Source organism: Gallinula chloropus (assembly GCF_964237585.1).
Source record: "Gallinula chloropus genome assembly, chromosome: 14".
In the NCBI taxonomy this organism is placed as follows: Eukaryota; Metazoa; Chordata; class Aves; order Gruiformes; family Rallidae; genus Gallinula; species Gallinula chloropus.
The window spans coordinates 20,574,072-20,597,363 of NC_140099.1; the positions used below are offsets into that span (position 1 = coordinate 20,574,072).

Consider the following 23,292-nt stretch of genomic DNA (forward strand, 5'->3'; position numbering starts at 1 on the left):
GCTCTTCTTCCACCCTCTGCAACTGGTTACGTGGTGTTACGTGGTTGATGCTGTTGCCTGGGATCTTGCCTTTTGCAGATGTGCTTAAGATAGTTCCTTTTAGATATGCTTTTGATCCCAGTGTGGGGCTGCAATAGGAGAGGGATAAGCTGACTTACCTTTTAAGGGGAAAGAGGTTTTCTTATCCCTAGCTGTAAGCCTTCACTTCCCTGTCAGTGCTTTTATGCTCAGTATTTAAATGCTGGCAACTAATTTTATCCTTTTAAGATTAAGTGCTTTGTAAGTAGGCTCACTGCAAAGGAGATGTCAGTTAAGGAGCTGTGAAAATGATGAACTTATTAATAATGAGAGAAAAGAAGTGAGACCCTGAGGTTTGTGTGGTCGTTTAGCATATCAAAATTACATCAGCTTTTCAGCTCAGCAGTTGGATGGTTGCAGTGTTCCCTGTAGAACAATAGCTGTAATTCCTCATGGCTGGGATCCTGACATGTTTGTACCCTCCACCCTCTCAGCAGTGTAATAACTTGGTTGGAATAAAGAGCTGCAGAGCAGCTCTCCAGCAGGTACTGGTGGGCAGCACCGCTGGGATTTGAATGACACCCAAATTAGAGCAGGTATCGTAATGCCTGCAAGTGTCATGATGCAAAGTGAAACTTCAGGAGTGTTTGGGGGGGTTGTGGAGCTGTAGGTAGGAACGAGGATCCCCCTCTCTCCTTATGAGTGGTGCTGGGGGCTGTGGGTGTAGCTGCTGGGGGTGGAAGTGGTGATAGATACCAGGACACTCAGCCTGGGATCCACTCCCTTGCTCCCCTTTATTTATCTCTGGGTTTATTTCAATCACTCTTCAGTTCTCTCCTATTCAGTACTCCAGATAATAGGTGTTTTATTCCAGAACCAAACTAAAGGTGGTGCTTGGTTGGGTTTATTTAAATGAAAAGATGGAGATGGCAGACTCTCTTCTCTGTGACAGTTCCCCCCCTTGCATTGTACCCATACACTTAAAACCCAGGAAGACCCATGTGTCCTTTTCCCCTTGTTTAGTGGTGCTGTCAGAGGTATTTGATGTGGATTTCCTGATGCAGGGATCAATAGTAAACTCATTGTTGGGACTAGGTATTGTTTGGCTTAGAGATTTAAAGAAAGGGGGGGTTGGGGCTGATAAAATATCTGATTGCCCTGGGTTTAACTGGCACAAAGAAGCGTGGTGCTTAAGGACTGGGAAAGCAAGCTGGAGAGTAATAAACCTAATTAAGATAACAGCAAAACTGGGGAGATATTTTTCAATGAGCCTAAGTGCCCTGAGTAAAGGAGCTGCTGAAGGGAAGCCCAGAGTAACCCCATAACAATTCTCTTTGCCCCAGATGGACCAGTCCTCCCCAAGCTACATGCTTGCCAACCTAACCCCCCTGCACGCTGAGCAGCTCCTGCAAGGCCTGAACCTCCTGCGCCAGCACCGCCAGCTCTGCGACGTGGTCCTGCGAGTGGGCGATGCCAAGATCCACGCCCACAAGGTGGTGCTGGCGGGCGTCAGCCCCTACTTCAAAGCCATGTTCACCGGCAGCCTCTCGGAGAAGGAGAACTCGGAGGTGGAGTTCCAGTGCATCGACGAGGCGGCGCTGCAGGCCATCGTGGAGTATGCCTACACCGGCACCGTCTTCATCTCCCAAGACACCGTGGAGTCGCTGCTCCCGGCGGCCAACCTCCTCCAGATCAAGCTGGTGGTGAAGGAGTGCTGTGCCTTCCTGGAGAGCCAGCTGGACCCCGGCAACTGCATCGGGATCTCCCGCTTCGCAGAGACCTACGGCTGCCATGACCTCTACCTGGCTGCCAACAAGTACATCTGCCAGAACTTTGAAGAGGTTTGCCAGACGGAGGAGTTTTTCGAGCTCACCCACTCGGAGCTGGATGAAATCGTCTCCAACGACTGCTTGAACGTGGTGACCGAGGAGACCGTCTTCTACGCCCTGGAGTCCTGGATCAAATACGACGTGCAGGAGCGGCAGAAGTACCTGGCCCAGCTGCTGCACTGCGTCCGGCTGCCCCTGCTGAGCGTCAAGTTCCTCACCAGGCTGTACGAAGCCAACCACCTCATCCGCGACGACCACACCTGCAAACACCTGCTGAACGAGGCCCTGAAGTACCACTTCATGCCTGAGCACAGGCTCTCCCACCAGACCATGCTGATGACGCGCCCCCGCTGTGCCCCGAAGGTCCTGTGTGCTGTGGGAGGAAAGGCTGGGCTCTTTGCCTGTCTGGAGAGGTAAGCCCTGGTGAGGTGTTGCGGCACCTCAGTGGCGTGATGCCTGTGTGGGTGCATGGCTGCCCCCGGGGTCGGTGTTGACAGTCGCTGAAGAGCTGTGGCTGCAGGGCTGCAGTCGGTGCTTTCCTGCTCTGAAGTAGATCTTTGTTGAACAAACACTGAATTCAGAATGTTTTCTTCACAAGTAATCATTGGTGTTACAAGCTGTGAAACCTTCACCTTCCCATTCTTTTGACTGTTTGGTTAATAAGTGGTTGATGAAAGTTCATATGCTGTTAGGTCTTTTCATTTTACATCATTTTCTTCCAGGTCTTTTCATTTTACATCATTTTCTTTCAGGTCTTTTCATTTTACATCATTTTGCCCTGATCTACTATTATTCCAGACATTCAAATCAATATATTTAACCTCCTACCTGAAAGATACACTTCTTGATAGTGTAAAACTCCTTGGAATTAAAATAGACTTAATCAGACAAGAGCTAATTCTCAGGGATGCCACGTTCTTGCCCTTAATGTGATCGTGATGTTAGTCTCTTACTGAGCAGGTATCCCTGTCCTGTGCACATCTGTCTGAACCTGGTTTTCAAAATGAGCTTTCTCTGCCATCACCAGGGTGGTTTGTTACATCCCTGAGACTATCATGTCAGAACCAGACTGTAACACAGAGAAATGTAACCTTTCTTCCCCATACTGGTGTGGCTGGGTTGATTTTAATTTCCAGAACTGTCAGTTGTTTGTGGGTGGTCACACACAGGTAATGCCTTTATCAGTGCAGGAAAGGCTTCCTGCAGTGAGACAGGCTGCCCAGACTGGTTCTGTAGCTGAATTCTAGGATGATATTTCCTCCAAGACTCTCTTCTCTGTGACAGTTCCCCCCCTTGCATCGTACCCATACACTTAAAACCCAGGAAGACCCATGTGTCCTTTTCCCCTTGTTTAGTGATGCTGTCAGAGGTATTTGATGTGGATTTCCTGATGCAGGGATCAATAGTAAACTCATTGTTGGGACTAGGTATTGTTTGGCTTAGAGATTTAAAGAAAGGGGGTTTGGGGCTGATAAAAACGTGTTTGAGTACAGTAGTTCTCTGATAATTCTTCAGCTCTGCCTCTTTCACAGCTCCTTCAATGCCTGTGACAATATTATGTCCCAATGTAGTTGGATTATCTTGATTTAATATTTTTCCAATCAAAAAAACTCTTTACTACTATTGCTCAAGTTTTAATGCCTACAAAAACACCCTCAATGTATTATTCATATGGATCTTTTCTAGTGAAAACAATTGCTCCTGATACGTGGAGGGGGGAAAAGCAGTCACAGATCGATTGAACTATTCCTAATCCAATTAAAATTGTGAGGTAGGAAACCTTATTCTTGTTCTAATTCCCACTTGCACCTGTGGGAAGGCTGCTCTTTCCCTCAGCTGCTTGGAAAGAGCTAGGGCTCTTTCCTAGCTGGGCTGCTGCTGCCAAGAGCCAGGCTGGGCTTTCAGCAGGCCCTGCTTCTAGTTTCAGTGGCTATTGGCTCAGCAGTGGCTTCGTTTTCTTGTATGTTTTTGGCCCAGATCTTATTTCCAGAGTCCTAGATGCTCTTTTTAATCATTTAAGTAATATATTACCTGAAATGTGTAGGTAGATTGACTAGACTTTATACATGATAGGCTAAAGCCACTGTATTTTAACACTGGGTATAATTAAAGGAAAATGCAGTCAAGCAGCATTTCAGAACCAGTGTGGCATCAGCACGGTGTTGCCTTCCCTCACACAAGCCACGATGCTGTCCTGCCTTCTCTCTGGTCTTCCTGACTTTCAGAATTCAGTGTTGGGACTTTCAAAATTCATTTCAGGTCTCAGACTCAGTGCCCTGGCTACTTGCTGTGTTGCTGCATCACGCTGAGCCTTTAGCTCCTCGGAGCAGCGTTTGATTTCAGCTCCGTTTGGGCTGTTGCAAGGAGCAGCAAACGTTGGTTGGGGCCTGGCTTCCTCGCTGCTCGTTGGCCTATCACAGAGATCCAGAGGGGTGTGTGTGTGTCTCACCCAGCCTCTGTGCTTCTGTTTCAGTGTGGAGATGTACTTCCCCCAGAACGACTCCTGGATTGGCCTGGCGCCTCTCAGCATCCCCCGCTATGAGTTCGGGATATGCGTGCTGGACCAGAAGATCTACGTGGTGGGAGGGATCGCCACCCACGTGTGCCAAGGCATCAGCTACCGCAAGCACGAGAGCTCGGTGGAGCGCTGGGACCCCGACACCAACACCTGGACCTCCCTGGAGAGGATGTTTGAGAGCAGGAGTACGCTGGGAGTGGTGGTGCTGGCGGGGGAGCTCTACGCCTTGGGTGGCTACGATGGGCAGTCTTACCTGAGGACTGTGGAGAAGTACATCCCGAAAGCGAAGGAGTGGCAGGCGGTGGCCCCCATGAACAAAACGAGGAGCTGCTTTGCTGCAGCCGTGCTGGACGGGATGGTCTACGCCATCGGGGGCTACGGGCCTGCCCACATGAACAGGTACGTGCTCCTCCTCCTCCGTAGCTCCACATCCTAAGGTGGGAATGGGCAAAGCTCATCACTGAGCTCCTCTTTGGCAGGCAATTGGAATTATTTTCAGGCAGATTGGTAATCCACAGTGGGCCTCGTTAATCCTTGTTCTGCACTGTTACTCTGATAATTCAACTGGGAAATCTTTGTATTAACTTTGTGTGCTCCAGCACAGAGCTGGGTTGTGTCACCTCTTGAATCCTGAAGACAGGGAAGTGGTAAAGAGACTGATGCACTAAGCAGGGTGCTGTGAGACACCTGCCCTTGTAGACAGCAGGCTGCTTGACTCCACACATCACTGCTGTGTGTGCTTACTTGCCCAGGCCTCAGGTAGTGTCCTTGTGTCCGTGCTGTGGTGCTGCTCCTCTGTTACCAAGCACTTGGGAGAGGCTCGCTGAGCACCCCAGCAGTGCTCGAGGGGTCCTCGTGCTTCAACCCTGCAGAATATTCAGATGTGTGGTAACTTCAACATTTGAAGCACTGATTGGAAATGAATCCTGGAATCCCAGCCTGGGCTGGGCTGGAAGGGACCCCAAGGATCACAGAGCTCCAACCCCCTGCCACAGGCAGGGACACCAACCTCCAGGCCTGGAGCTACACAAGGTTGCCAGGGCCTTGAACACCCCCAGGGATGGGACACCCACCCCCTCTCTGGGCAGCCTGTTCCAGCCCCTCACCACTCTCTCTGTAAAGAACTTCCCCCTAATCTCTCCTCTAACCCTTCCCTCCTCCAGCTTCACTCCATCCCTCTTGTCCTGCCAGTCTCTGCCCTTTAACAAGCTGATTCCCCTCCTGTTCCTCTGCTCCCTTCAGGGACTGGAAGGCTGCAATGAGGTCCCCCCACAGCCTTCTCTTCTCCAGGCTGACCCAGCCCAGCTCCCTCAGCCTCTCTCTGTAGGGGAGCTGCTCCAGCCCTCTGAGCATCTCCGTGGCTCCTCTGACCCCTCTCCAACAGTCCCACATCTTCCTTGTACTGGGGCCCCAGCTCTGGACACAGGACTCCAGCTGGGGCCTCACAAGGATTGTTCATGTGCTGAACTTGCACAAAATAAATAGGGACCTGAGAGGAAATCTTAAAATAGCCTTAATGGTGATGATGAAGCTCGGGATGGTGGTTACTGGGCTGGCTCCTGGCTAGAAGTGGGCTTCCTTCAGGCCTTATGTTCACAAGGACCCTTCCTGGTACCAGCATGCTTTATAGTTGTCCTGTTCCCCATCTGTACAGATGGGCAGGGTGTTTAGTTATGCAAAGAAATCATTTGTACTCCTTTCCTCAGTGAAACAGGAACAGATCAGCTGTGTGTCCCTCCAGGAAGCAGATTAATAAACTACAAGTCTAAGTAGCTGATTAGAGAATGAAAATTAAAGTCTTGCTTGTAGGAAGGGATGCAGTGATTGTTTAACAGCCTAGTATATCCACACTGCACTAGTCACTCATTGTGCTTTTCACACTTGATATGTTTTTATGCAAAACAGTTTGTGCAGGGAAAGGTTGGTTTCCAAATAGCAAAGTGCAGCCAAGGAGTTCTCACTTGGAAAATGGTTTTTTAAGTGTTGGAATACAAAATAGCTGGAAGTCAAGATTGTTTGGTGTGACTGAGGCAGGATTCTATGAAACTTACTGTGGCATTATTCTAATTCCTCAGAGTTTAAGTTACAAACTGTAGTAGCACTTAACAGACAAGCCACATCTAGAAGTTTTCTGTTGGCTCTAGGATGTCTTTGCGTGGGGATTTGACCCAGAGCAGTGATGCTGTGCTTCCTGTGTGGTCACTCTCACCTCCACAGCCTCCTTGCACCATGCAGAGCTACCAGCGCTAGCAGGAGGCGGAGTGGTCAGAAGCAGAGTAGATTGGGGGTGCCAGGAGTTCCCAGGGGACCTCTGGGTGCTCGCTCTGCTGCAGCCTTGTTGCACAGCCCATGAAACAGGAAGGTGACCTGGCCCTTGCTCTGCCCAGACACAGTTACCCAGAGTTGAAGGCTCAGTGTGCACAGGGGTGAAGATGGTACCTCCTCTCAGGGGATGTGGGACTTCCCTCTGGAGTCAGAAGCAATGGCCTCACCAGGCTGGTCCCTCTACAGGGAGCTGTGACCTCTGCAGGGGTCTCACTCCCTGTGCCACAGCTCTTCCTCGGTCAGGAGGAATATCTCCTTTAGAGCTGCTGGGAGCTGATAGTTCATTATTTGCCTTTTTTTAATTGAATTTACTTTTTATTGTAGAATTTTTGGTTTATTGGTTGCTCAAGGGGGGAGTAATATGCTACAGCATGCAGGCACTGGACACACATTACGAGGAAGCTGAGTGCTGTGTAACGGCGCCTTTCCCAACTGCAGTGCTGCTGGCTGCCTCTTTGCCCCCTCCCTCCCCCCCTGCTGCCTCTTTGCCCCCTCCCCCACCTTGCTGCCTCTTTTGTCCACCCCCCGCTGCCTCTTTGCCCCCCCACACTGCCTCTTTGCCCCCCTCCTGCTGCCTTTTTTACCCCCCCCCGTGCTGCCGGAGCTCCACTCGCAGAGGGACCGGCTGCATGTTGTGAGGGTGTTAATGACTGACCATCTGCACAGCTCCAGTGATTAAAGATGATGATAATTAATTTCTATTTTATCCTGAAGGCCTCTTCTGTCCTTCATGGTTTGATCAGCAGCCTCTTCGTGGCTTTTCCTGAGGGATATGCTGTCCACAGGGTTGTTTTTGCTCTCTGTGATGTTCAGGCAAGCCTCAAGGAAACCTTGGGATGGATGTGCCACCCAAATAGATCCAGTTCAGATCTGCATTGGGTTCAGTTTTTCATGAGTTGCTTTTTTGTAATGAGCCACAGAATCACAAGGCTGGAAAAGCCCTTTAAGCTCATCCAGTCCAACTGTCCCTGTCCTGTGCTGACCCAGATCCCTGAGCACCTCATCTCCCCTCTGTTAAACACACCCAGGGGTGGGGACTCAGCCCCTCCCTGGGCAGCCTGTGCCACAGCCCCACAACTCTGCCAGGGAAGAACTTTTCCCTCCCAGCTGAGCTGACCCTGCCCTGGGGCAGCTTGAGCCCATTGCCCCTTCTCCCATCTCCTGTCCCCTGGCTGAAGAGACCATCGCCCACCTCTCTGCACCCTCCTGGCAGGGCAGGGGAGGTGGGGAGAAGGTCTCCCCTCAGCCTCCTCTTCTCCAGGCTCAACACCCCCAGCTGCTCCTCAGAGGATTTGCCCTCCAGCCCCTTCCCCAGCCTGGTTGCCCTTCTCTGGACTCGCTCCAGGACCTCCATGTCCTTGTGATGGTGAGGAGTCCAGAACTGGACCCAGCACTCGAGGTGCAGCCTCACCAGTGCCCAGTCCAGGGGCACAAATGAGGATGAGTTGCACTCATCCTTGAACAAGCTTGGAGTCCTGAGTCTGGCTTTGAAAACTCCTCCTTTGTTCCCATGTGTAACCTGAAGACCCAGGGTAGTGGCAGGAGAGTATCAGAAGCAGCTGAGCTGAGGTCCCTGTGAGGATGACATGCCTTAGAAGCATGTCATGGCGCTGCTCTGCTCAGCCCCTCTGTGTGCTGTGGGCTTTCAGAGGGCACTGGGAAGCGATGGGTGCTTCTGTGCTGGTACCACTGGCTGCAGTTCCTCCTGTGATCCCATTGGGAGCTGCGGTTTCCCATCAGCTCTTTGTGTTGCATTACTCCTGCGTGGGGTAACGCTGGCTGGCAGAGCTCCACCAGGGCCTGATGAACACAGGTTTCTTGTGGAGATGTCACTGCAGTGTGGGGCTGATGAGTTCTTTGTTGTGTTTGCAGCATGGAGCGATACGATCCCAGTAAAAACTCCTGGGAGACGGTAGCTTCGATGGCTGATAAACGGATAAACTTCGGTGTGGGCGTCATGCTGGGCTTCATTTTTGTAGTGGGTGGACACAATGGTGTGTCTCACTTGTCAAGCATTGAGAGATATGATCCTCACCAAAACCAGTGGACTGTGTGCCGGCCCATGAAGGAGCCCCGGACAGGTAGGGACACAGCAAACTCCCAGCGGGTACCTGGGGTGACACCTCTCAGAACTGAACTGTCCTTTGCCCTGAGAGATGCTGCAGGGATGTGTCTGCAGAGCATCGTGCTTTGTGCAGCAAAGGTCATGTAATCAGCACTGGGGAAGAATGAGTGTTTATTTCTCTGATTTTACACAGTCCAGTTGAGTTTAATTCTGTTACAGCTCAGTATTAATAATCTCAAGTAGTGTTTCTATTTCTGTGCTTCACACAGAATCACCAGGTTGGAAAAGACCTTTAAGGTCATTGAGTCCAACTGCTCCTGTCCTATGCTAAACCATATCCCTAATTAATTATCGTTAATTTTGAGTGAATTTCAGCAATTCTGTGGTTTCTGTACTACTGTGTTTTATTTTACATGGACACTCAGTAGGGCATCGTCCCTTCTGCCTCCCTGAGGAAGAGTGCTGGGGCAGGAAAGCCTTGCTTTGTCATAGAATCATAGAATCCCAGCCTGGTCTGGGCTGGAAGGGACCACAAGGATCACAGAGCTCCAACCCCCTGCCACAGGCAGGGCCACCAGCCTCCAGGCCTGGAGCTACACAAGGCTGCCCACGGCCCCATCCAACCTGGCCTTGAACACCCCCAGGGATGGGGCACCCACCCCCTCTCTAGGCTGCTTGTTCCAGCCCCTCACTACGCTCTCTGGAAAGAGCTTCCCCCTAATATCTCATCTAAACCTTCCTTCCTTTAGTTTTAATCCATCCCCCTTGTCCTGACATTGTCTGCCCTTTTAAAAAGTTGATTCCCCTCCTGTTCCTCTGCTCCCTTCAGGGACTGGAAGGGAAAGGGTATCAGAAGAGTCAGGAAGGAGTGTAAGCCCCAAACTGAGAACAGTTCTTCTTTCACACCCATTTTCTTTCAAAGCAGCCCAACGTTGAGCCTTTAGGGGTCCAGTTAGGAGCAAAAATACCTCCTGCCTCCTAAACCTGGTGATCCTGCAACTTCTTCCTTTCTCCTTTCCCCCAGGAGTTGGTGCAGCTGTCATTGATAATTACCTGTATGTAGTGGGTGGCCACTCAGGCTCCTCCTACCTGAACACTGTACAGAAGTACGACCCCATCTCAGACAGCTGGCTGGACTCTGCTGGGATGATGTACTGCCGGTGCAATTTCGGCCTGACCGCGCTTTGACGGCACGCGGGGCTCTACGGACCTGGTGCCAAGGTGGAGCTTCCTCTGCTTGGATATAAACCCTGCTGGTGGAAACCATAACCTGCCTCTTCTGGAGTGGGAGGAACGTGGAGAAGTCGGGATTGAAAGGAGGAAGGATTTGTTTTCTTCCGGTAACTGGCCTCTGTTACGCAGTGACGGGGGCAGAAGGAGCGGAGCGCTTCCCACCGCTGGCTGTGGGGTAGCATCCTCTCAAGGGCAGGGAATTCTAGGGAGTAGTGGACATGCCTGGGGTGGGATTTGCAATCTTACTGTGTATCTGACCCTTTCACTTCCTAGAGCTTTCCTCTCCTCCTCCTGCCCACTACCAGACGTGACGTTTACTGTGCTTGGGGCGAGAGGCGTGTGAGTGTGCGTGTGCCTGGCTGACCGCTGTCTGGCTGCGTCTTCAGAGTCAGAAAATGCCAGTGCTTCATCATTTTTTTTATGACCAGTAACTAAAGGGCTGCCTTGTTTCTGTATCTCAAGGTCTGTAAATAATAAACGCCATAGTATGTTGCCTGTACCCTCTCCTTTGTTACCCACTAACCGGTAGGAGGGCTGGGATGGTAATTAGTAACTCCTTCAAGAGATTTACAAGGCAAACCTACTGCCTCCTAACAAAACCTTGCGGTCTGCTGAAGAGAAATCCCAGTTCCAACTTGCCCTTACATTTTCTTTTTGTGGATAAACGAGTGCTAGATGAAATAACTTAATCTTGCTAGTCTGCTGTGTGTTTCCCCTTGTGCTGCGAGGACAAGTGACAGCAGCAATGCATCAGGAGATGCTGCAGCAGCATTCATAACAAGCTGTGAGACACTTGTGTCCATGTTCCATATCACTTCCTCTTTTAAAAGAATGTACCATTGCTTTCCCAGAGTGTCCAGATACAAAAAATGGTGCTAAATGTGGGACTAACGATACAGCTGTTACTGACCTCAGTGCAGTGAGCATTAAGCATGGTTCTTCTGATTGTTCTAGTGGGGTTTTCGTTTGCTTGATGCATTCGTGCCTATGAAAACTGTTGAGAATAACACACTGTACTGAACCAGCTCCATTGTTGTTACTTTTTTTTTTCCTCCCAAAAAAGAAAAATCGAGGTTTATTGTTCCTGTTCTCCCAAATACACAAGTAAGGAGTCAGCAGGGAACTCTGCCTTGGGTCCCTCAGGCAGTGTCTTGCCTTGGACACAGGGTGTAACGAACGAAAAGTGCAGGGTGTAGTTCCTCACACCCTGCATAGCAGAGTACTGGGGGTCAGTTCTCAGCAGAGATAACTTTGTGATAGCCCCAAACTTAGTGAACATTTGGGCAGATAAATAGAAAGTGATGCTGTGGGTTATAACTGTTATTTAAAATAGATGACTAAATAAACATGGATTTTAGCTTATTTAGACTGTTTGGGTTTGTGTTCTGATTTTTAAGTAGGAATCATGGTTAACTTGAATTTCTGTTTCCATGTCTGTACATGTATTGCCAGGCCTGATACTGAAGGACTTTTCTGCCTCCAGACTTATTTTCCTTTTGTTTTAACCTGTTAAATTAATGTTTGTTTCCCCTGGCTTTCAAGTCCCTGTAGCATTATTTTTGAAGGTGCAATAATATTTGGAATAGTTGCTTTAAAAGCCATTTCTTTCTCAGCAGGAGAAGTGGAGGGCTCTTGACTTGGAGTGTTCTTGTCTTACTCTGAGCTGTTGCAGCGCTCCTCACAGCCAGGCAGGCAGTGGTGGTCCTTGTTCCTCCATGGAACAGTCAAGGAGATGAGGGTGTTCTCACCATCAGACGTTCTTCACAGACACCAGGTGTTTGCATGGATCATAAAACCCTGCACGTGTTCTTCAAAGGTGGTGGAATGAAGCAGGGTTTTAAAGGCCAGTAACTTAGCAAATTCAGTTTTCAGTGCAGCTTGTTTCACCCAGTGAGGATTCCAGTCCCACAGCAGTTACAGCACCGTGTGATGACTGTCCCAGTGAGGCTGTTGCCTCAACAGGTAGCTCCGTGGCTGAACGGTGTGTGTCTGGGGGGGGGAGAAAGGAGGGGAGCAGGTTTGGGCACCAAGGGAGCTGGTCACAGGTCGCCTTCTGCTTCCTGGGTGAATGCATGTGTGCTGCCTTGTGTCAGTCACTGGTGGTCATGCTTTCCAACATACAGGGTGATAAAGACACTTAGCAAACTACCACCTAAATCCCGAACTTCCCTTGTTTCCTTTGGGTTCTGCCTCTTACTTATGGGTGGCTTTACATGCCTAGGGTGCATCTCCTGCTTTGGCAGGGGGGTTAGACCAGGTGATCTCTTGAGGTCCCTTCCAACCCCTATGATTCTGTGATTCCTGCCTTTAGGAGCTTGGCTGCAGTAGGGTCCTGTGGATGAAGATGCTCATATGCAGGTCCTGGGTGGAGATACCAGCTGAAGGCTGGGTTTGTTGCTACAAGGTGTTGTGAGGCACAGAAGGACAAAGCCCCCAGGAGCCCAGGGGACACACACACACTATTTGATGTTTATATAAATGCCTTTCACTTAGGGAACTCAGATTGCAGAGTGTTCTGCTGTCCTTACCTGGGGGTGATGATGTTAAATTAGGTGATAGAGATGGACCCCGCGGTGGTGATGTGTTCACAGAATCATAGGGCTTGGAAGGGACCTCAAGAGATCATCATGTTCCTGCATTCCAGGGAGCAGCATAAAAGGTTTTTGTAGTGTGTGGGGGTCATGTGAAGAACAGGGGAGGCACATAACGAAATCCACTGCTGTTGGGAGAGGAACTGCCCAGGCAGAAGTGGCTGAGGGCTCACGTCACTCGCGGTGATACCATCAGTGTTCTGTTCCCGCTCACTGAAGCGGTTGGTTACAGGAAGCTCAGACACCACAATCCCTTGGAACCTGCCTGGAAAGAACGATGCTCTCATCCTAACACCTTTCTTGCAGTTTAAGACTTGAGGACCTTCAAATAAGATGTCATACAACTAGACTATCATCCAGTTCTCCTCTGTGATCACTCAAGATTACCTGTAAAGCACTTCAGGATGGCTACGAGTTTCTATGTGTACATACAGCTGCTGAATTCCTCTTGTTTGTAAGTTACTCATCCGTGTGGTTCTTGATGGTCTCTCACAGGAGGAACACTGTTCTCTCCAAAAGCCTGGTGGGACCCCAGGTGGGTGATATGCCCAGGGAGGGTGATGTGCTCAGGGCGTGTTACAAGCAGGGACCAGCCTGTCGCTCGGTGGAATCTGCCATCTCTACATCCCCATTCACAACACAAACCAATGCAAAACGCCCAAAATTGCCTTAACTCCTCAATATTTACCTGAAAGGCAAAGAACCAGGGATGATCATCCAGGTATTTACCTGAAAGGCAAAGAGCTGGATGATCATCCCTGGCTCTTTGCCTTAGTGCTGCGCTGTATTTTCAACCCAAGGAGAAGGGGGGTTGTTAGCAGGATTTAATAACTGTACAGACAGCACCGAACTGCACTGGGGCTTGAGCAGGGTGCTTCAGTTGGGGGTATGAAATGATACGTGGGTTTCTGTGTACCTAGTGTGTTTTTTACATGTGCATCTTTCCCAGCAGCACCATTCTGGGTTGGTTACTGTTTGTGAAAGCAGCGTCTGGGTTCCCCAGGGAGCTCCCTGTAACCTGCCTTCTCAGCCTGTTTGCTTCTGTGATAACGCTCTGTAAGTATTGTTGTAGCTACTTCACTGGATGTGAAACAATTTAGTAAATAAACCTGGGGAAAAAAAAAAACCTGCCCTCTGTGCTTTGGATGGTGAATAGAAACAGTCAGCAGCATTTCCCTTGTAAGAGGGTCACTGAAAGGCAGTGATACCTCAGGGTAACAGCCAGGATGAGGGGAGCTGGAGCAGGAGGATGCTGCCCCTGCATGGGGAGGAAGCAACCATTTGACTGGGCTTTGCCCTGTGGGAATTGGGATCTCCTGTGGAAGAGGAGTTTGGTTTGTGGCTCGTTTTCTGTCTGTCCCTGTAGCCATAACTGTTGCCTCCACGGTGACTCAGTAACCATAGAAGGAGCACAAATCCGCTTGTTCTGCTTGCCTTGGCTCTAGGAAGCTCCTGAACGGACTGTTCTCTCCTGGGGAAGACCCAGCAGTGCTGAGGCACTGCCATCTGTCCAGACACAAAGTGGGCTGCAGCTAAGGGACTCCAGTGGTATCTCTGTGAGAGGACGTGTTTTCACTGCGGGTGATGGTTTGTGTGCAGGACCAACAGCCACCCCCCTCTCTCCATCAGCAACATGGACATGGAAGAGTTTGTGGGGTGAAAAGATTTCTTTGCTGGCTTCCCCTACCCACAGACAGAAATGGTTAGCTGAGAGCAGGGAATAGTGTGCTGGGCTCCCTTGCCCAACACCCACATTCAGCTTCTGGTGGCGCTGAAGGTGATGCCGCTCAGCACTGGTACTCGCTGGGAGCTCGGCTGGACAGCGCTGCCTTCTGCAGTCACCCCCATGAAAGGAGAATGCTCAAGGGAAGATCTGCTGCATCACTATAAAAGACTTTCCAGTAGCACCCACCCAGGACTGGGTTTGAGCTTTCCCTGTGGTTCAAGGCTGATGTAGCCTGTTTTACAGATTGGGGGAGCAGGGGAGGATTTTTCCCAGTTTGTTTTAGCCATAAAGCTACCATGTGAAAAAAAATATGTTGTATTGGATAAATACAAGCCCTGTGCATGGCCCTGGGCTTAAAGCAGCATGGGCAGCTTCACACAGCTACTGACTTCCTCCTCTCTCTGGCTCCATCCACCTCTCTCTGGCTTCTTAATACACAAACCTTGACTTTGGGAATGGCCAGGACCACAGTGGCAAAAGCAACGTGACTTAGAGGCTTTAGCTGTCTGATACTAAGTAAGGATGGCAAAAAATATATAATAATCTGGTGTGTCATTTTAAAGAAAATTGATTTTTTGGAGCCAAACGTAGGGGCATCCTGTAGGCATCAACTGGGGAAGCTGCAGTACAACTCTCCATCGACGCTGCAGGACAACACTCCATGGAAGAACATGGCCCCTGCCAATAACCAGCTGAAATTAGGTGAGGGGAGCAGCCTGGACATGCAATGCAGGTGGCTGCTGGTGCAGGAGGTGCCTGGTAGGCACCCACCTGTGTGCCATGCTGGGCATGTGTTGGGCAGCCCAGCACCACATGCTGCTCAGCACCTGGTACCCAGGTTTGCCTGGGCAGCCAGTGGTAACTGGTGAGAGGGGATACCTGGGAGATGGGACAGACAAACCACGTTAGCATTGTGTGACACTTCTCAGAGTGTCCTTTTCCTGGCTACTGAAACTCCAGTCCTGGAAAAAAACCCAAAGCTGTTCCCTGCCAGCAAACTGCTTCAGTTATCTACAGGTTTCAGGTGAGATGGGAACCCAAGCGACTGCTGCATTCCCTGTGCCTGTCCCTTCTGCTGCCTAGAACCTCTCTCTGCTCTCCTTGGGTAAGGGTCTTCCTGCAGTTACAGACCAAAAGAAACCAACAAACCAAAACATCCCCATCCTCCCAACCTGCTCCTCCTCCTCTTTGCTTCTGCAAAGAGTGGGTGCTGGACATATCCCCCCCCGCCCCCCCGCACCAGAGGGAAGAGCTTCTTCCTCAGGTCTCATCTGACCCTGCCCTGCTCTAGTTTAAACCATCACCCCTCATCCCATCGCTCCCTGCCCTTGCAAACAGTCCTGCCCAGCTTTCCTGTGGGTCCTTCAGGGATGGGAAGGGACTTGGAGCTCCCCCCAGAAGCAGCCTTCTCTTCTCCAGGCTGAACCAGCCCAGCTCTCCCAGCCTGGCTTCACAGCAGAGCTGCTCCAGCCCTCAGATCATCCTCGTGGCCTCCTCTGGACCCGCTCCAACAGGTCCATGCCCTTGTGCTGAGGGCTCCAGAGCTGGAGGCAGCACTGCAGGGGGGTCTCTGTCCCAGAGCAGAGCAGATGGGGACAATCCCCTCTCTCCATCTGCTGGCCACACTGCTGGGGATGCAGCCCAGGTGCTGTTGCCCTTCTGGGCTGCCAGTGCCTGTTGTTGTCTCCTGCCCAGCTTTGTGTCCATCAGCACCCCGAGTGCCTTTCCACAGGGCTGCTCTGCATCACATCACCCCTGGCCTGTGCTGGTAGTGAGGATTGTCCTGACCCAAGTGCAGGACCTTGTGCCTGTCCTGTTGCACTTCATGAGGTTAACCGGGCATAATCCCGGGGCTGAGGATAATGCATCCCCATGGCAGGGTGCTGGGTACACCAAGGGGCCCAAACCCTCATGGCAGGGTGCTGGGTACACCAAGGAGCCCAAATCCCCATGGCAGGGTGCTGGGTACACCAAGGGGCCCAAACCCTCATGGGAGGGTGCTGGGTACACCAAGGGTCCCAAACCCTCATAGAATCATAGAATCATAGGGGTTGGAAGGGACCTCAAGAGATCATCAGGTCCAATCCCCCTGCCAAAGCAGCTCCCTAGGACATATCACTCAGGCGTCCAGACAGGTCTTGAATATCTCCAGAGATGGAGACTCCACACCCCCTGGGCAGCCTGTCCCAGGGCTCCCTCACCCTCACTGGGAAGAAGTTCTTCCGCATGTTGGTGTGGAACTTCCTGTGCTCCAACTTGCAGCCATTGCCCCTTGTCCTGTCCCCACAGACACTGAAAAGGGGCTGGCTGATTCCCCCTGCATCCCCTGCTTGAGATAATTATAGACTTTAATTAGGTCCCCCCTTAGTCTTCTTTTCTCAAGGCTGAACAGTCCCAGCTTACTCAGCCTTTCCTCATAGGGGAGATGTTCCAGGCCCCTAATCATCTTCGTGGCCCTTCTTTGGACTCTCTCCAGGAGATCCCTGTCCTTTTTAAACCAAGGAGCCCAGAACTGGACACAATACTCCAGGTGGGGCCTGACCAGGCCAGAGCAGAGGGGGAGGATCACCTCCTTTGACCTGCTGGCCACACTCCTCCTGATGCACCCCAGGATCCCATTGGCTCTCTTAGCCACCAGGGCACACTGCTGGCTCATGGCCACCCTGTCATCTACCAGGACCCCCAGGTCCTTCTCCACTGAGCTCTTCTCCAGCAGGTCACCCCCAGCCTGTACTGATACATGTGGTTATTCCACCCCAGGTGCCAGACTCTCCACTTGCTTTTGTTGAACTTCATCTGGTTTCTCCCAGCCCAGCTCTCCAGCCTGTCCAGGTCTCTCTGGATGGCAGCGCAGTGTCCTGCGTGTCAGCCACTCCTCCCAGCTTTGTATCATTGGTACTTGCTGAGGGTGGATGCTGTTCCCTCATCAAGGTCGTCAATGAAGATATTAAACAGGACTGGACCCAACACCGAGCCCTGGGGAACACCGCTAGTCACAGGTCTCCAGTCAGATTCTGCTCCTTGAATCACAACCTTCTGGGCTCGGTCCGACAGCCAATTCTCAACCCACCTCACTGTCCCCTCATCTATCCCATGCTTTCTCAGCTTTGCTATCAGGATGTCATGGGAGACAGTGATACCGGCTCGCTAGTCGGGCCTCATTATCAGCGTACAGGCAGTCAGAGATCCTTTCCAGCTGTGGTACAGTTACATTACACCAGCACGTCCTGTTAGACTGTGATTACCTCTCGCCGCTGTCCGGTGAGTTTTGCACGCAGAGGATTCGCCAGACCCAATTGCCTGGGTGCTTGAGACTTGCATGACCAGCGAAGGCAGAAGTTACTCGCCACTTCCACTGACCTGCTGTCTCAGTGCCCTCCCGGCTGTATTTTTATTTACATGTGAACTAAGTTCAACTCCATCATCTAGGGAAGGTTAATATTACAAATGGAAAAGACCTTAAAAGCGCCTTTTTGTTCCCTTCCTGACAGTCTCTGGGAAAAGGAGTCCTCTCTAAGAACCGACCACAACTGCAACAAAACTGAGTGGAACTGGAGCCATTTTGGGAAGCTGTTTCAGAACTGGGGCCTCTTGTACAAGAGGCAGAGCAAGAGGCTGGTGTTGCTTACAAAGCACTTGTTCCACTTTTTTGAGTGCAGATGCAGAAAGCGACTCTGGTGACAACCTGGTATCGATGGAAGTAAATTGGTAATATCTGAAACTGGGATTTTTAAACTAATACTAAATCTCTGCCCTAGTGATGTGTGGGGGGGGCATATAGAAATAGAAAGAATAGCTCACAAGACTTAAGTCATGTAATTATGTAGCTTGAAGAAACAGATAAGGAGGCCCACAGGAACTGGCTTGCAGGGAGGTAGATTTTGTAGGGAACAGCTGTAGGAAAATTTCAGGAGGCAGAATGGGAACAGGATAACATCCATCACAGAGATGTCAATTATCTCTTTGCTAATGAGGGAACAGATAGCTGCAATACACCCATAGGTCTCCCTGTAGGGACATAAATTGGTCCAAACAAATAAGAACACTGCAGGTTGGCAAGATTCTTGCGTTCCAGGCAAGGAAGTTGAAAAGTCCATCGTGAGGAAGACTCGGGGCCTTCATCCCATGGACCACCGGAGACCCAGGCAGGCCCAACATTTTTTTGAAGGATCTGCGCAAGCGCGGAAGATGATAAAGTAATTAGCATACGAGGCGAGGGTAGGCGGGCACAGGTAATTAATATGTATAGGTGTAAATGAATATTCATCATTAGATTGTATAAATACACGAACGGCTTGCTGTGTGGGGTGTGCACGCTTGTGGTGGAGAGATCCCCCGTGCACCCAGCGCTGAATAAACACACCTACTTTATAACTTTCGAGTTATAGAGTCTATTTTCCACACGCCACTAGAGAATTTCACAGTCATTCTAAGCTAACTGGAAATAAATATATCTATATTTTTAAAAAGTTAACTTGTGAAATGTTTCTGAAATTTACTTTTTGATTGATTTAACAGAGCTCGGTAAAATACTGATTTAAATTTACACCTCCCTTCACCCAGTAAGTGCTTCTGAGAAAACCTATCAGGAAAGATTTCTAAAAACTCTGTGTCTTACAAAGGATTTATTACACCATTTAGTTTCCAGTCAGCTCACAGTTCTTTATCAGCATTGTGCCTTTTAATGCTCATTATTTATCAGTTTGTAGACAGTTGTCATAATTTGAAAATCAGAATAAGATTCTAACATGTAATACAAGTTGCAAAAGTAATTTTGTGTCTATAAAAGCCTAAATAGAGAACCGAAATAGAGAATATGAATTCTCCATCACTTTTTTGGAACAGTTTAGGTTGGAAAAGACCTTTAGGATCATCACGTCCAACCATTAACCTAGTACTGCCAAGCCCACCACCAAATGATTTCCTTAAGCAACACTTGGCACTATTGCACTTTAAAAACACGGAAAAAAACATTTTCCTCTGACATACAAATGGGAAATTTGCATTTGTTTCAAGTGAAATGTAACTTTTTCCTATAAGAGTTCAGTATTTTGTTTTTATCAAGAAAAATAACCAAAATTGATAATGGCTTTAACCTAGACACAGAGTAGTGTGTCTGGGTTCTGATTTTTTTCAAAACCCTTCTAAAAGAACAGTGCCAATGATGAAGGCTGATACTGGAATTTGATGGCTTGCTGTCATCACATGCTGATACTAGCTTTCATTGTTGTTCTGGCCTTTTTGAATTATCCTCCTTAAGCTTTGTGTTACATTCTTACTGTGTATAAAGGAAAACAGCAAATGGAACGAATCACTAATAGTTAATAAAATCTACATTCCAAGCAACTGAAGTTCATGTAAAAAGACTGGAATCAGTGATTGTAATTCTTGTATTCCTTCGATTAGTACAGGAAAAGTTACCTTATATTTGACAGACAATAACTTAGGATTGCAAAAGATTTTTTTTTTAACTGTTAACTTAAATATTTTATTTGTATTAGGGTTTTTTTCTCTGAATTTTAAACATTATCCAATAAAACATTTAGTAACAAATGAGTAATTTTATCCTTTGTCACTAGGCGGTGCTCTGCTCCCTGTTCCAAGTTCCAAGGCAGCATTTCGGGTTGCTGAGGTTTATGCTGTGGTCAGCCAGTGCTAATAAATGAGGATTTTCATGCTACAGATGAAAAAATACCAGGAAGCAAAACTCAGATCGGATAAGGGATTTAAATATTCACTTTTAAAATGTAATAAAGAAAGCTCTGACTTGTTATTTGTCTGGTCCCACAAGTACCCGAATTACCAACACCAATTTTAAACTTTGTCTTACCACTTTCCCAGGAAGGAGCCTGGTTCTGTGGCTGAGCAGTTCAAGCTCTCAGTGGGCACTAGGGAGTTTCAGAATTGATCTTTTTGATCCAGTTTAACCTAAAATAGAAGTGAGATTAAAAAAGAGTTCTGGAAAAAGTGTACTGGTTTACAGAGGGATCTTGACAGGCTGGAAAGATGGGCCCGAGGGAACCTGATGAGGTTCAACACTGCCAAGTGTCAGGTGTTGCACTTGGGACAGAAGAATCCCAGACACAGATACAGACTGGGAGAAGAGCTGCTGGAGAGTAGCCCTGCTGAGAAAGACTTGGGGATTGTGGTGGATGAGAAGCTTGACATGAGCCAGCAGTGGCTCTTGCAGCTCGTAGGGCCAATGGTATCCTGGGCTCCATCAGGAGAGGAGTGGCCAGCAGGGACAGGGAGGTGATTGTCCCTCTCTACTCTGCCCTGGGGAGGCCCCAGCTGGAGTCCTGTGTCCAGAGCTGGGGCCCCAGGACAAGAAGGATATGGGACTGTTGGAGAGGGGTCAGAGGAGCCACAAGGATGATCAGAGGGCTGGAGCACCTGCCCTACAAAGAGAGGCTGAGGGAACTGGGCTTGTTCAGCTTGGAGAAGAGAAGGCTGCGGGGGGACCTCATTGCAGCCTTCCAGTCCCTGAAGGGAGCTTATAGGCAGGAGGGGATTCGACTTTTTAAAAGAGCAGATAATGGCAGGACAAGGGGGATGGAGTGAAGCTGGAGGAGGGAAGGGTGAGATGAGATCTTAGGGGGAAGTTTTTTGCAGAAAGAGTGGTGAGGTGCTGGAAGGGGCTGCCCAGAGAGGTAGTGGATTCCCCATCCCTGGGGGTGTTCAGGGCCAGGTTGGCTGGGGCTCTGGGCAACCTTGTGTAGCTCCAGGCCTGGAGGTTGGTGTCCCTGCCTGTGGCAGGGGGGTTGGAGCTCTGTGACCCTTGGGGTCCCTTCCAACCCAGACCATTCTATGATTCTATGATTCTATGACTGTTCCTTTTATGAGAGCACTAATGACTTGGCCAGAGAGGTGTACACTGGCTTGTGCTCTATCTGGTAAGAAGCCCAGATGAGAGCCTTTGGTCTACATGCACAAGATGCTGACTTTATAATATGCATCATCTAAGTGTTGTATCCAACCACAGCCGTTGTCCTTGGAGATTAGTGTGATGAGGGCTGACATTCATCTATGAGTCTTCACTGCTCTTTTGAATGTGCAATGTTTCCTGTAAAGGCAAAAAAATATTTTAAATCCTAGAATACTCAGGAACTCACAATGATTTAGTTGTGAACAAAGACTGTAACCACTCAACCTGCTTGGTGTATTGTGGTAGGGGAACCACAGGAAGGGCAATTAAGATTTATATATTCAAGACTACTTGCAGTTTTGAAGGTATTTTACAACACTGCAGCAGTGAAAACTCATGGGCATTTTTCTCTGATATCGATTCTTTGTTTTTCAAAGTCACACAGAATATACAGAAGAAAACCAGAGATAAACTCAAGCTTCCTGACTCTGAGGCTCTGCTTTAATCACAAGGTTCTTGTTATTTCGTGTGAGTGCTGCCTATACTTAAGACTTGACTTTCTTACCTGGGTAAAACTGGGGCAGGAGTGTGGGTTGGGAGAGGAAGGTCTTAAATGAAGTCACAGAATCCCAGAATAGCAAGGTTGGAAGAGATCTTTGAAGATCATGGAGTCCAACCATTCCCATCCTAAGTTAAACTATATCCCTCAGCACCTCATCTACCCTTTTTTTGAACACATCCAGGGAAGGTGACTCAACCCCCTCCCTGGGCAGCCTGTTCCAGCCCTGACAACTCTTTCAGTAAAAAATTTTTTTTCTAATATCCAATCTGTCCCTGCCCTGGCACAGCTTGAGGCCATTTCCCCTTGTCCTATCTTCTGTCACCTGGCTGAAGAGACCATCGCCCACCTCTCTACAACCTCCCTTCAGGTAGCTGTAGGTGGGGAGAAGGTCTCCCCTCAGCCTCCTCTTCTCAGGCTAAACACCCCCAGCTCCCTCAGCCGTTCCTCATATGATTTGCCCTCCAGCCCCTTCACCAGCCTGGTTGCCCTTCTCTGGACTTGCTCAAGGACCTCAATGTCCTGTTTATGGTGGGGAGCCCAGAACTGCACACAGTACTCCAGGTGTGGCCTCACCAGCGCCCAGTACAGGGGCACAATTACCTCCCCAGACCTACTGGCCACACTGTGTCTGACACAAGCCAGGATGCCGTTGGCCTTCTTGGCTGCCCGGGCACTCTGCTGGCTCCTATTCAGCCTGTAGTCACCCAAAACCCCCAGGTCCTTCTCTGCCTGACAGCTCTCCAGCCAGTCTCCCCCAGCCTGTAGTGCTGCCTGGGGTTGTTCTGTCCCATGTGCAGCACTCTGCACTTGGCCATGTTAAACCTCATCCCGTTGGGTCTCAGCCCATCGGTCCAGCCTGTTCAGATCCCTCTGAAGAGCCTCCCTACCCTCAGGCAGATCAACACTTCCTCCCAGTTTAGTGTCAAACTGACTGAGGGAGCATCCAATCCCTTCATCCAGGTCATTTGATAAAGATGTTGAACAGAACTGGGCCCAGGACTGAGCCCTGGGGGACGCCACTCGTAACCGGCCTCAGCTGGATTTGGTTCCATTCACCACCCCCCTTTGGCCCCGTCCATCCAGCCAGTTTTTAACCCAGCTGAGGGTCTGTCCAGGCCAGTGGCAGCCAGTTTCTCAGTCAGAATGCTGTAAGAAACCGTGTCAAAGGCTTTCCTGAAGTCCAGGCAGACACATCCACAGCCTTCCCCTTGTCCATTCAGTGGGTCACCTTGTCACAGGAGGTGATCAGGTTAGTTTGGCAGGATCTACCTTTTGTAACCCCGTGTTGACTGGGCCTGATGCCCTGGCCATCACACATGTGCTCCATGATAGCTCCTAAGATGACCCTCTCCATGATCTTCCCCGGGACTGAGGTCAGACTGACAGGCCTGTAGTTCCCCGGATGCTCCTTCCGGCTGTTCTTATATATGGGGGGTCACATCTGCCAGGCTCCAGTCCAGTGGAACTTCCCCAGTCTGCCAGGATTTCTGGGAGATGATGGAAAGGGGTTTGGCAAGCACATCTGCCAGCTCTCTCAGCACCCTTGGGTCCCATTGACTT

General features: G+C 49.7%; 1 protein-coding gene across 2 annotated transcripts; it reads left to right on the top strand.

Annotated features, from left to right (window-relative positions):
- Nucleotides 1-1,361: 1,361 nt before the first annotated feature.
- Nucleotides 1,362-13,000, top strand: KLHL28 (kelch like family member 28; the record flags this gene model as incomplete). 2 transcript variants are annotated; one of them, XR_014617604.1, is made up of 5 exons in its annotated part: nt 1,362-2,260; nt 4,321-4,764; nt 8,563-8,771; nt 9,780-10,095; nt 12,886-13,000. XR_014617604.1 is itself a non-coding variant. In XM_084270538.1 (4 exons), 4 exons carry the CDS (start codon nt 1,362-1,364, stop codon nt 9,941-9,943), a joined length of 1,716 nt encoding a protein of 571 aa, XP_084126664.1. In that variant the 3' UTR covers nt 9,944-10,481. The 2 variants fall into 2 exon arrangements, 1 of the variants encoding a protein (XP_084126664.1); XM_084270538.1 differs by lacking the exon at nt 12,886-13,000 and having other exon boundaries at nt 9,780-10,481.
- Between the last annotated feature and the right edge of the window lie 10,292 nt (nt 13,001-23,292).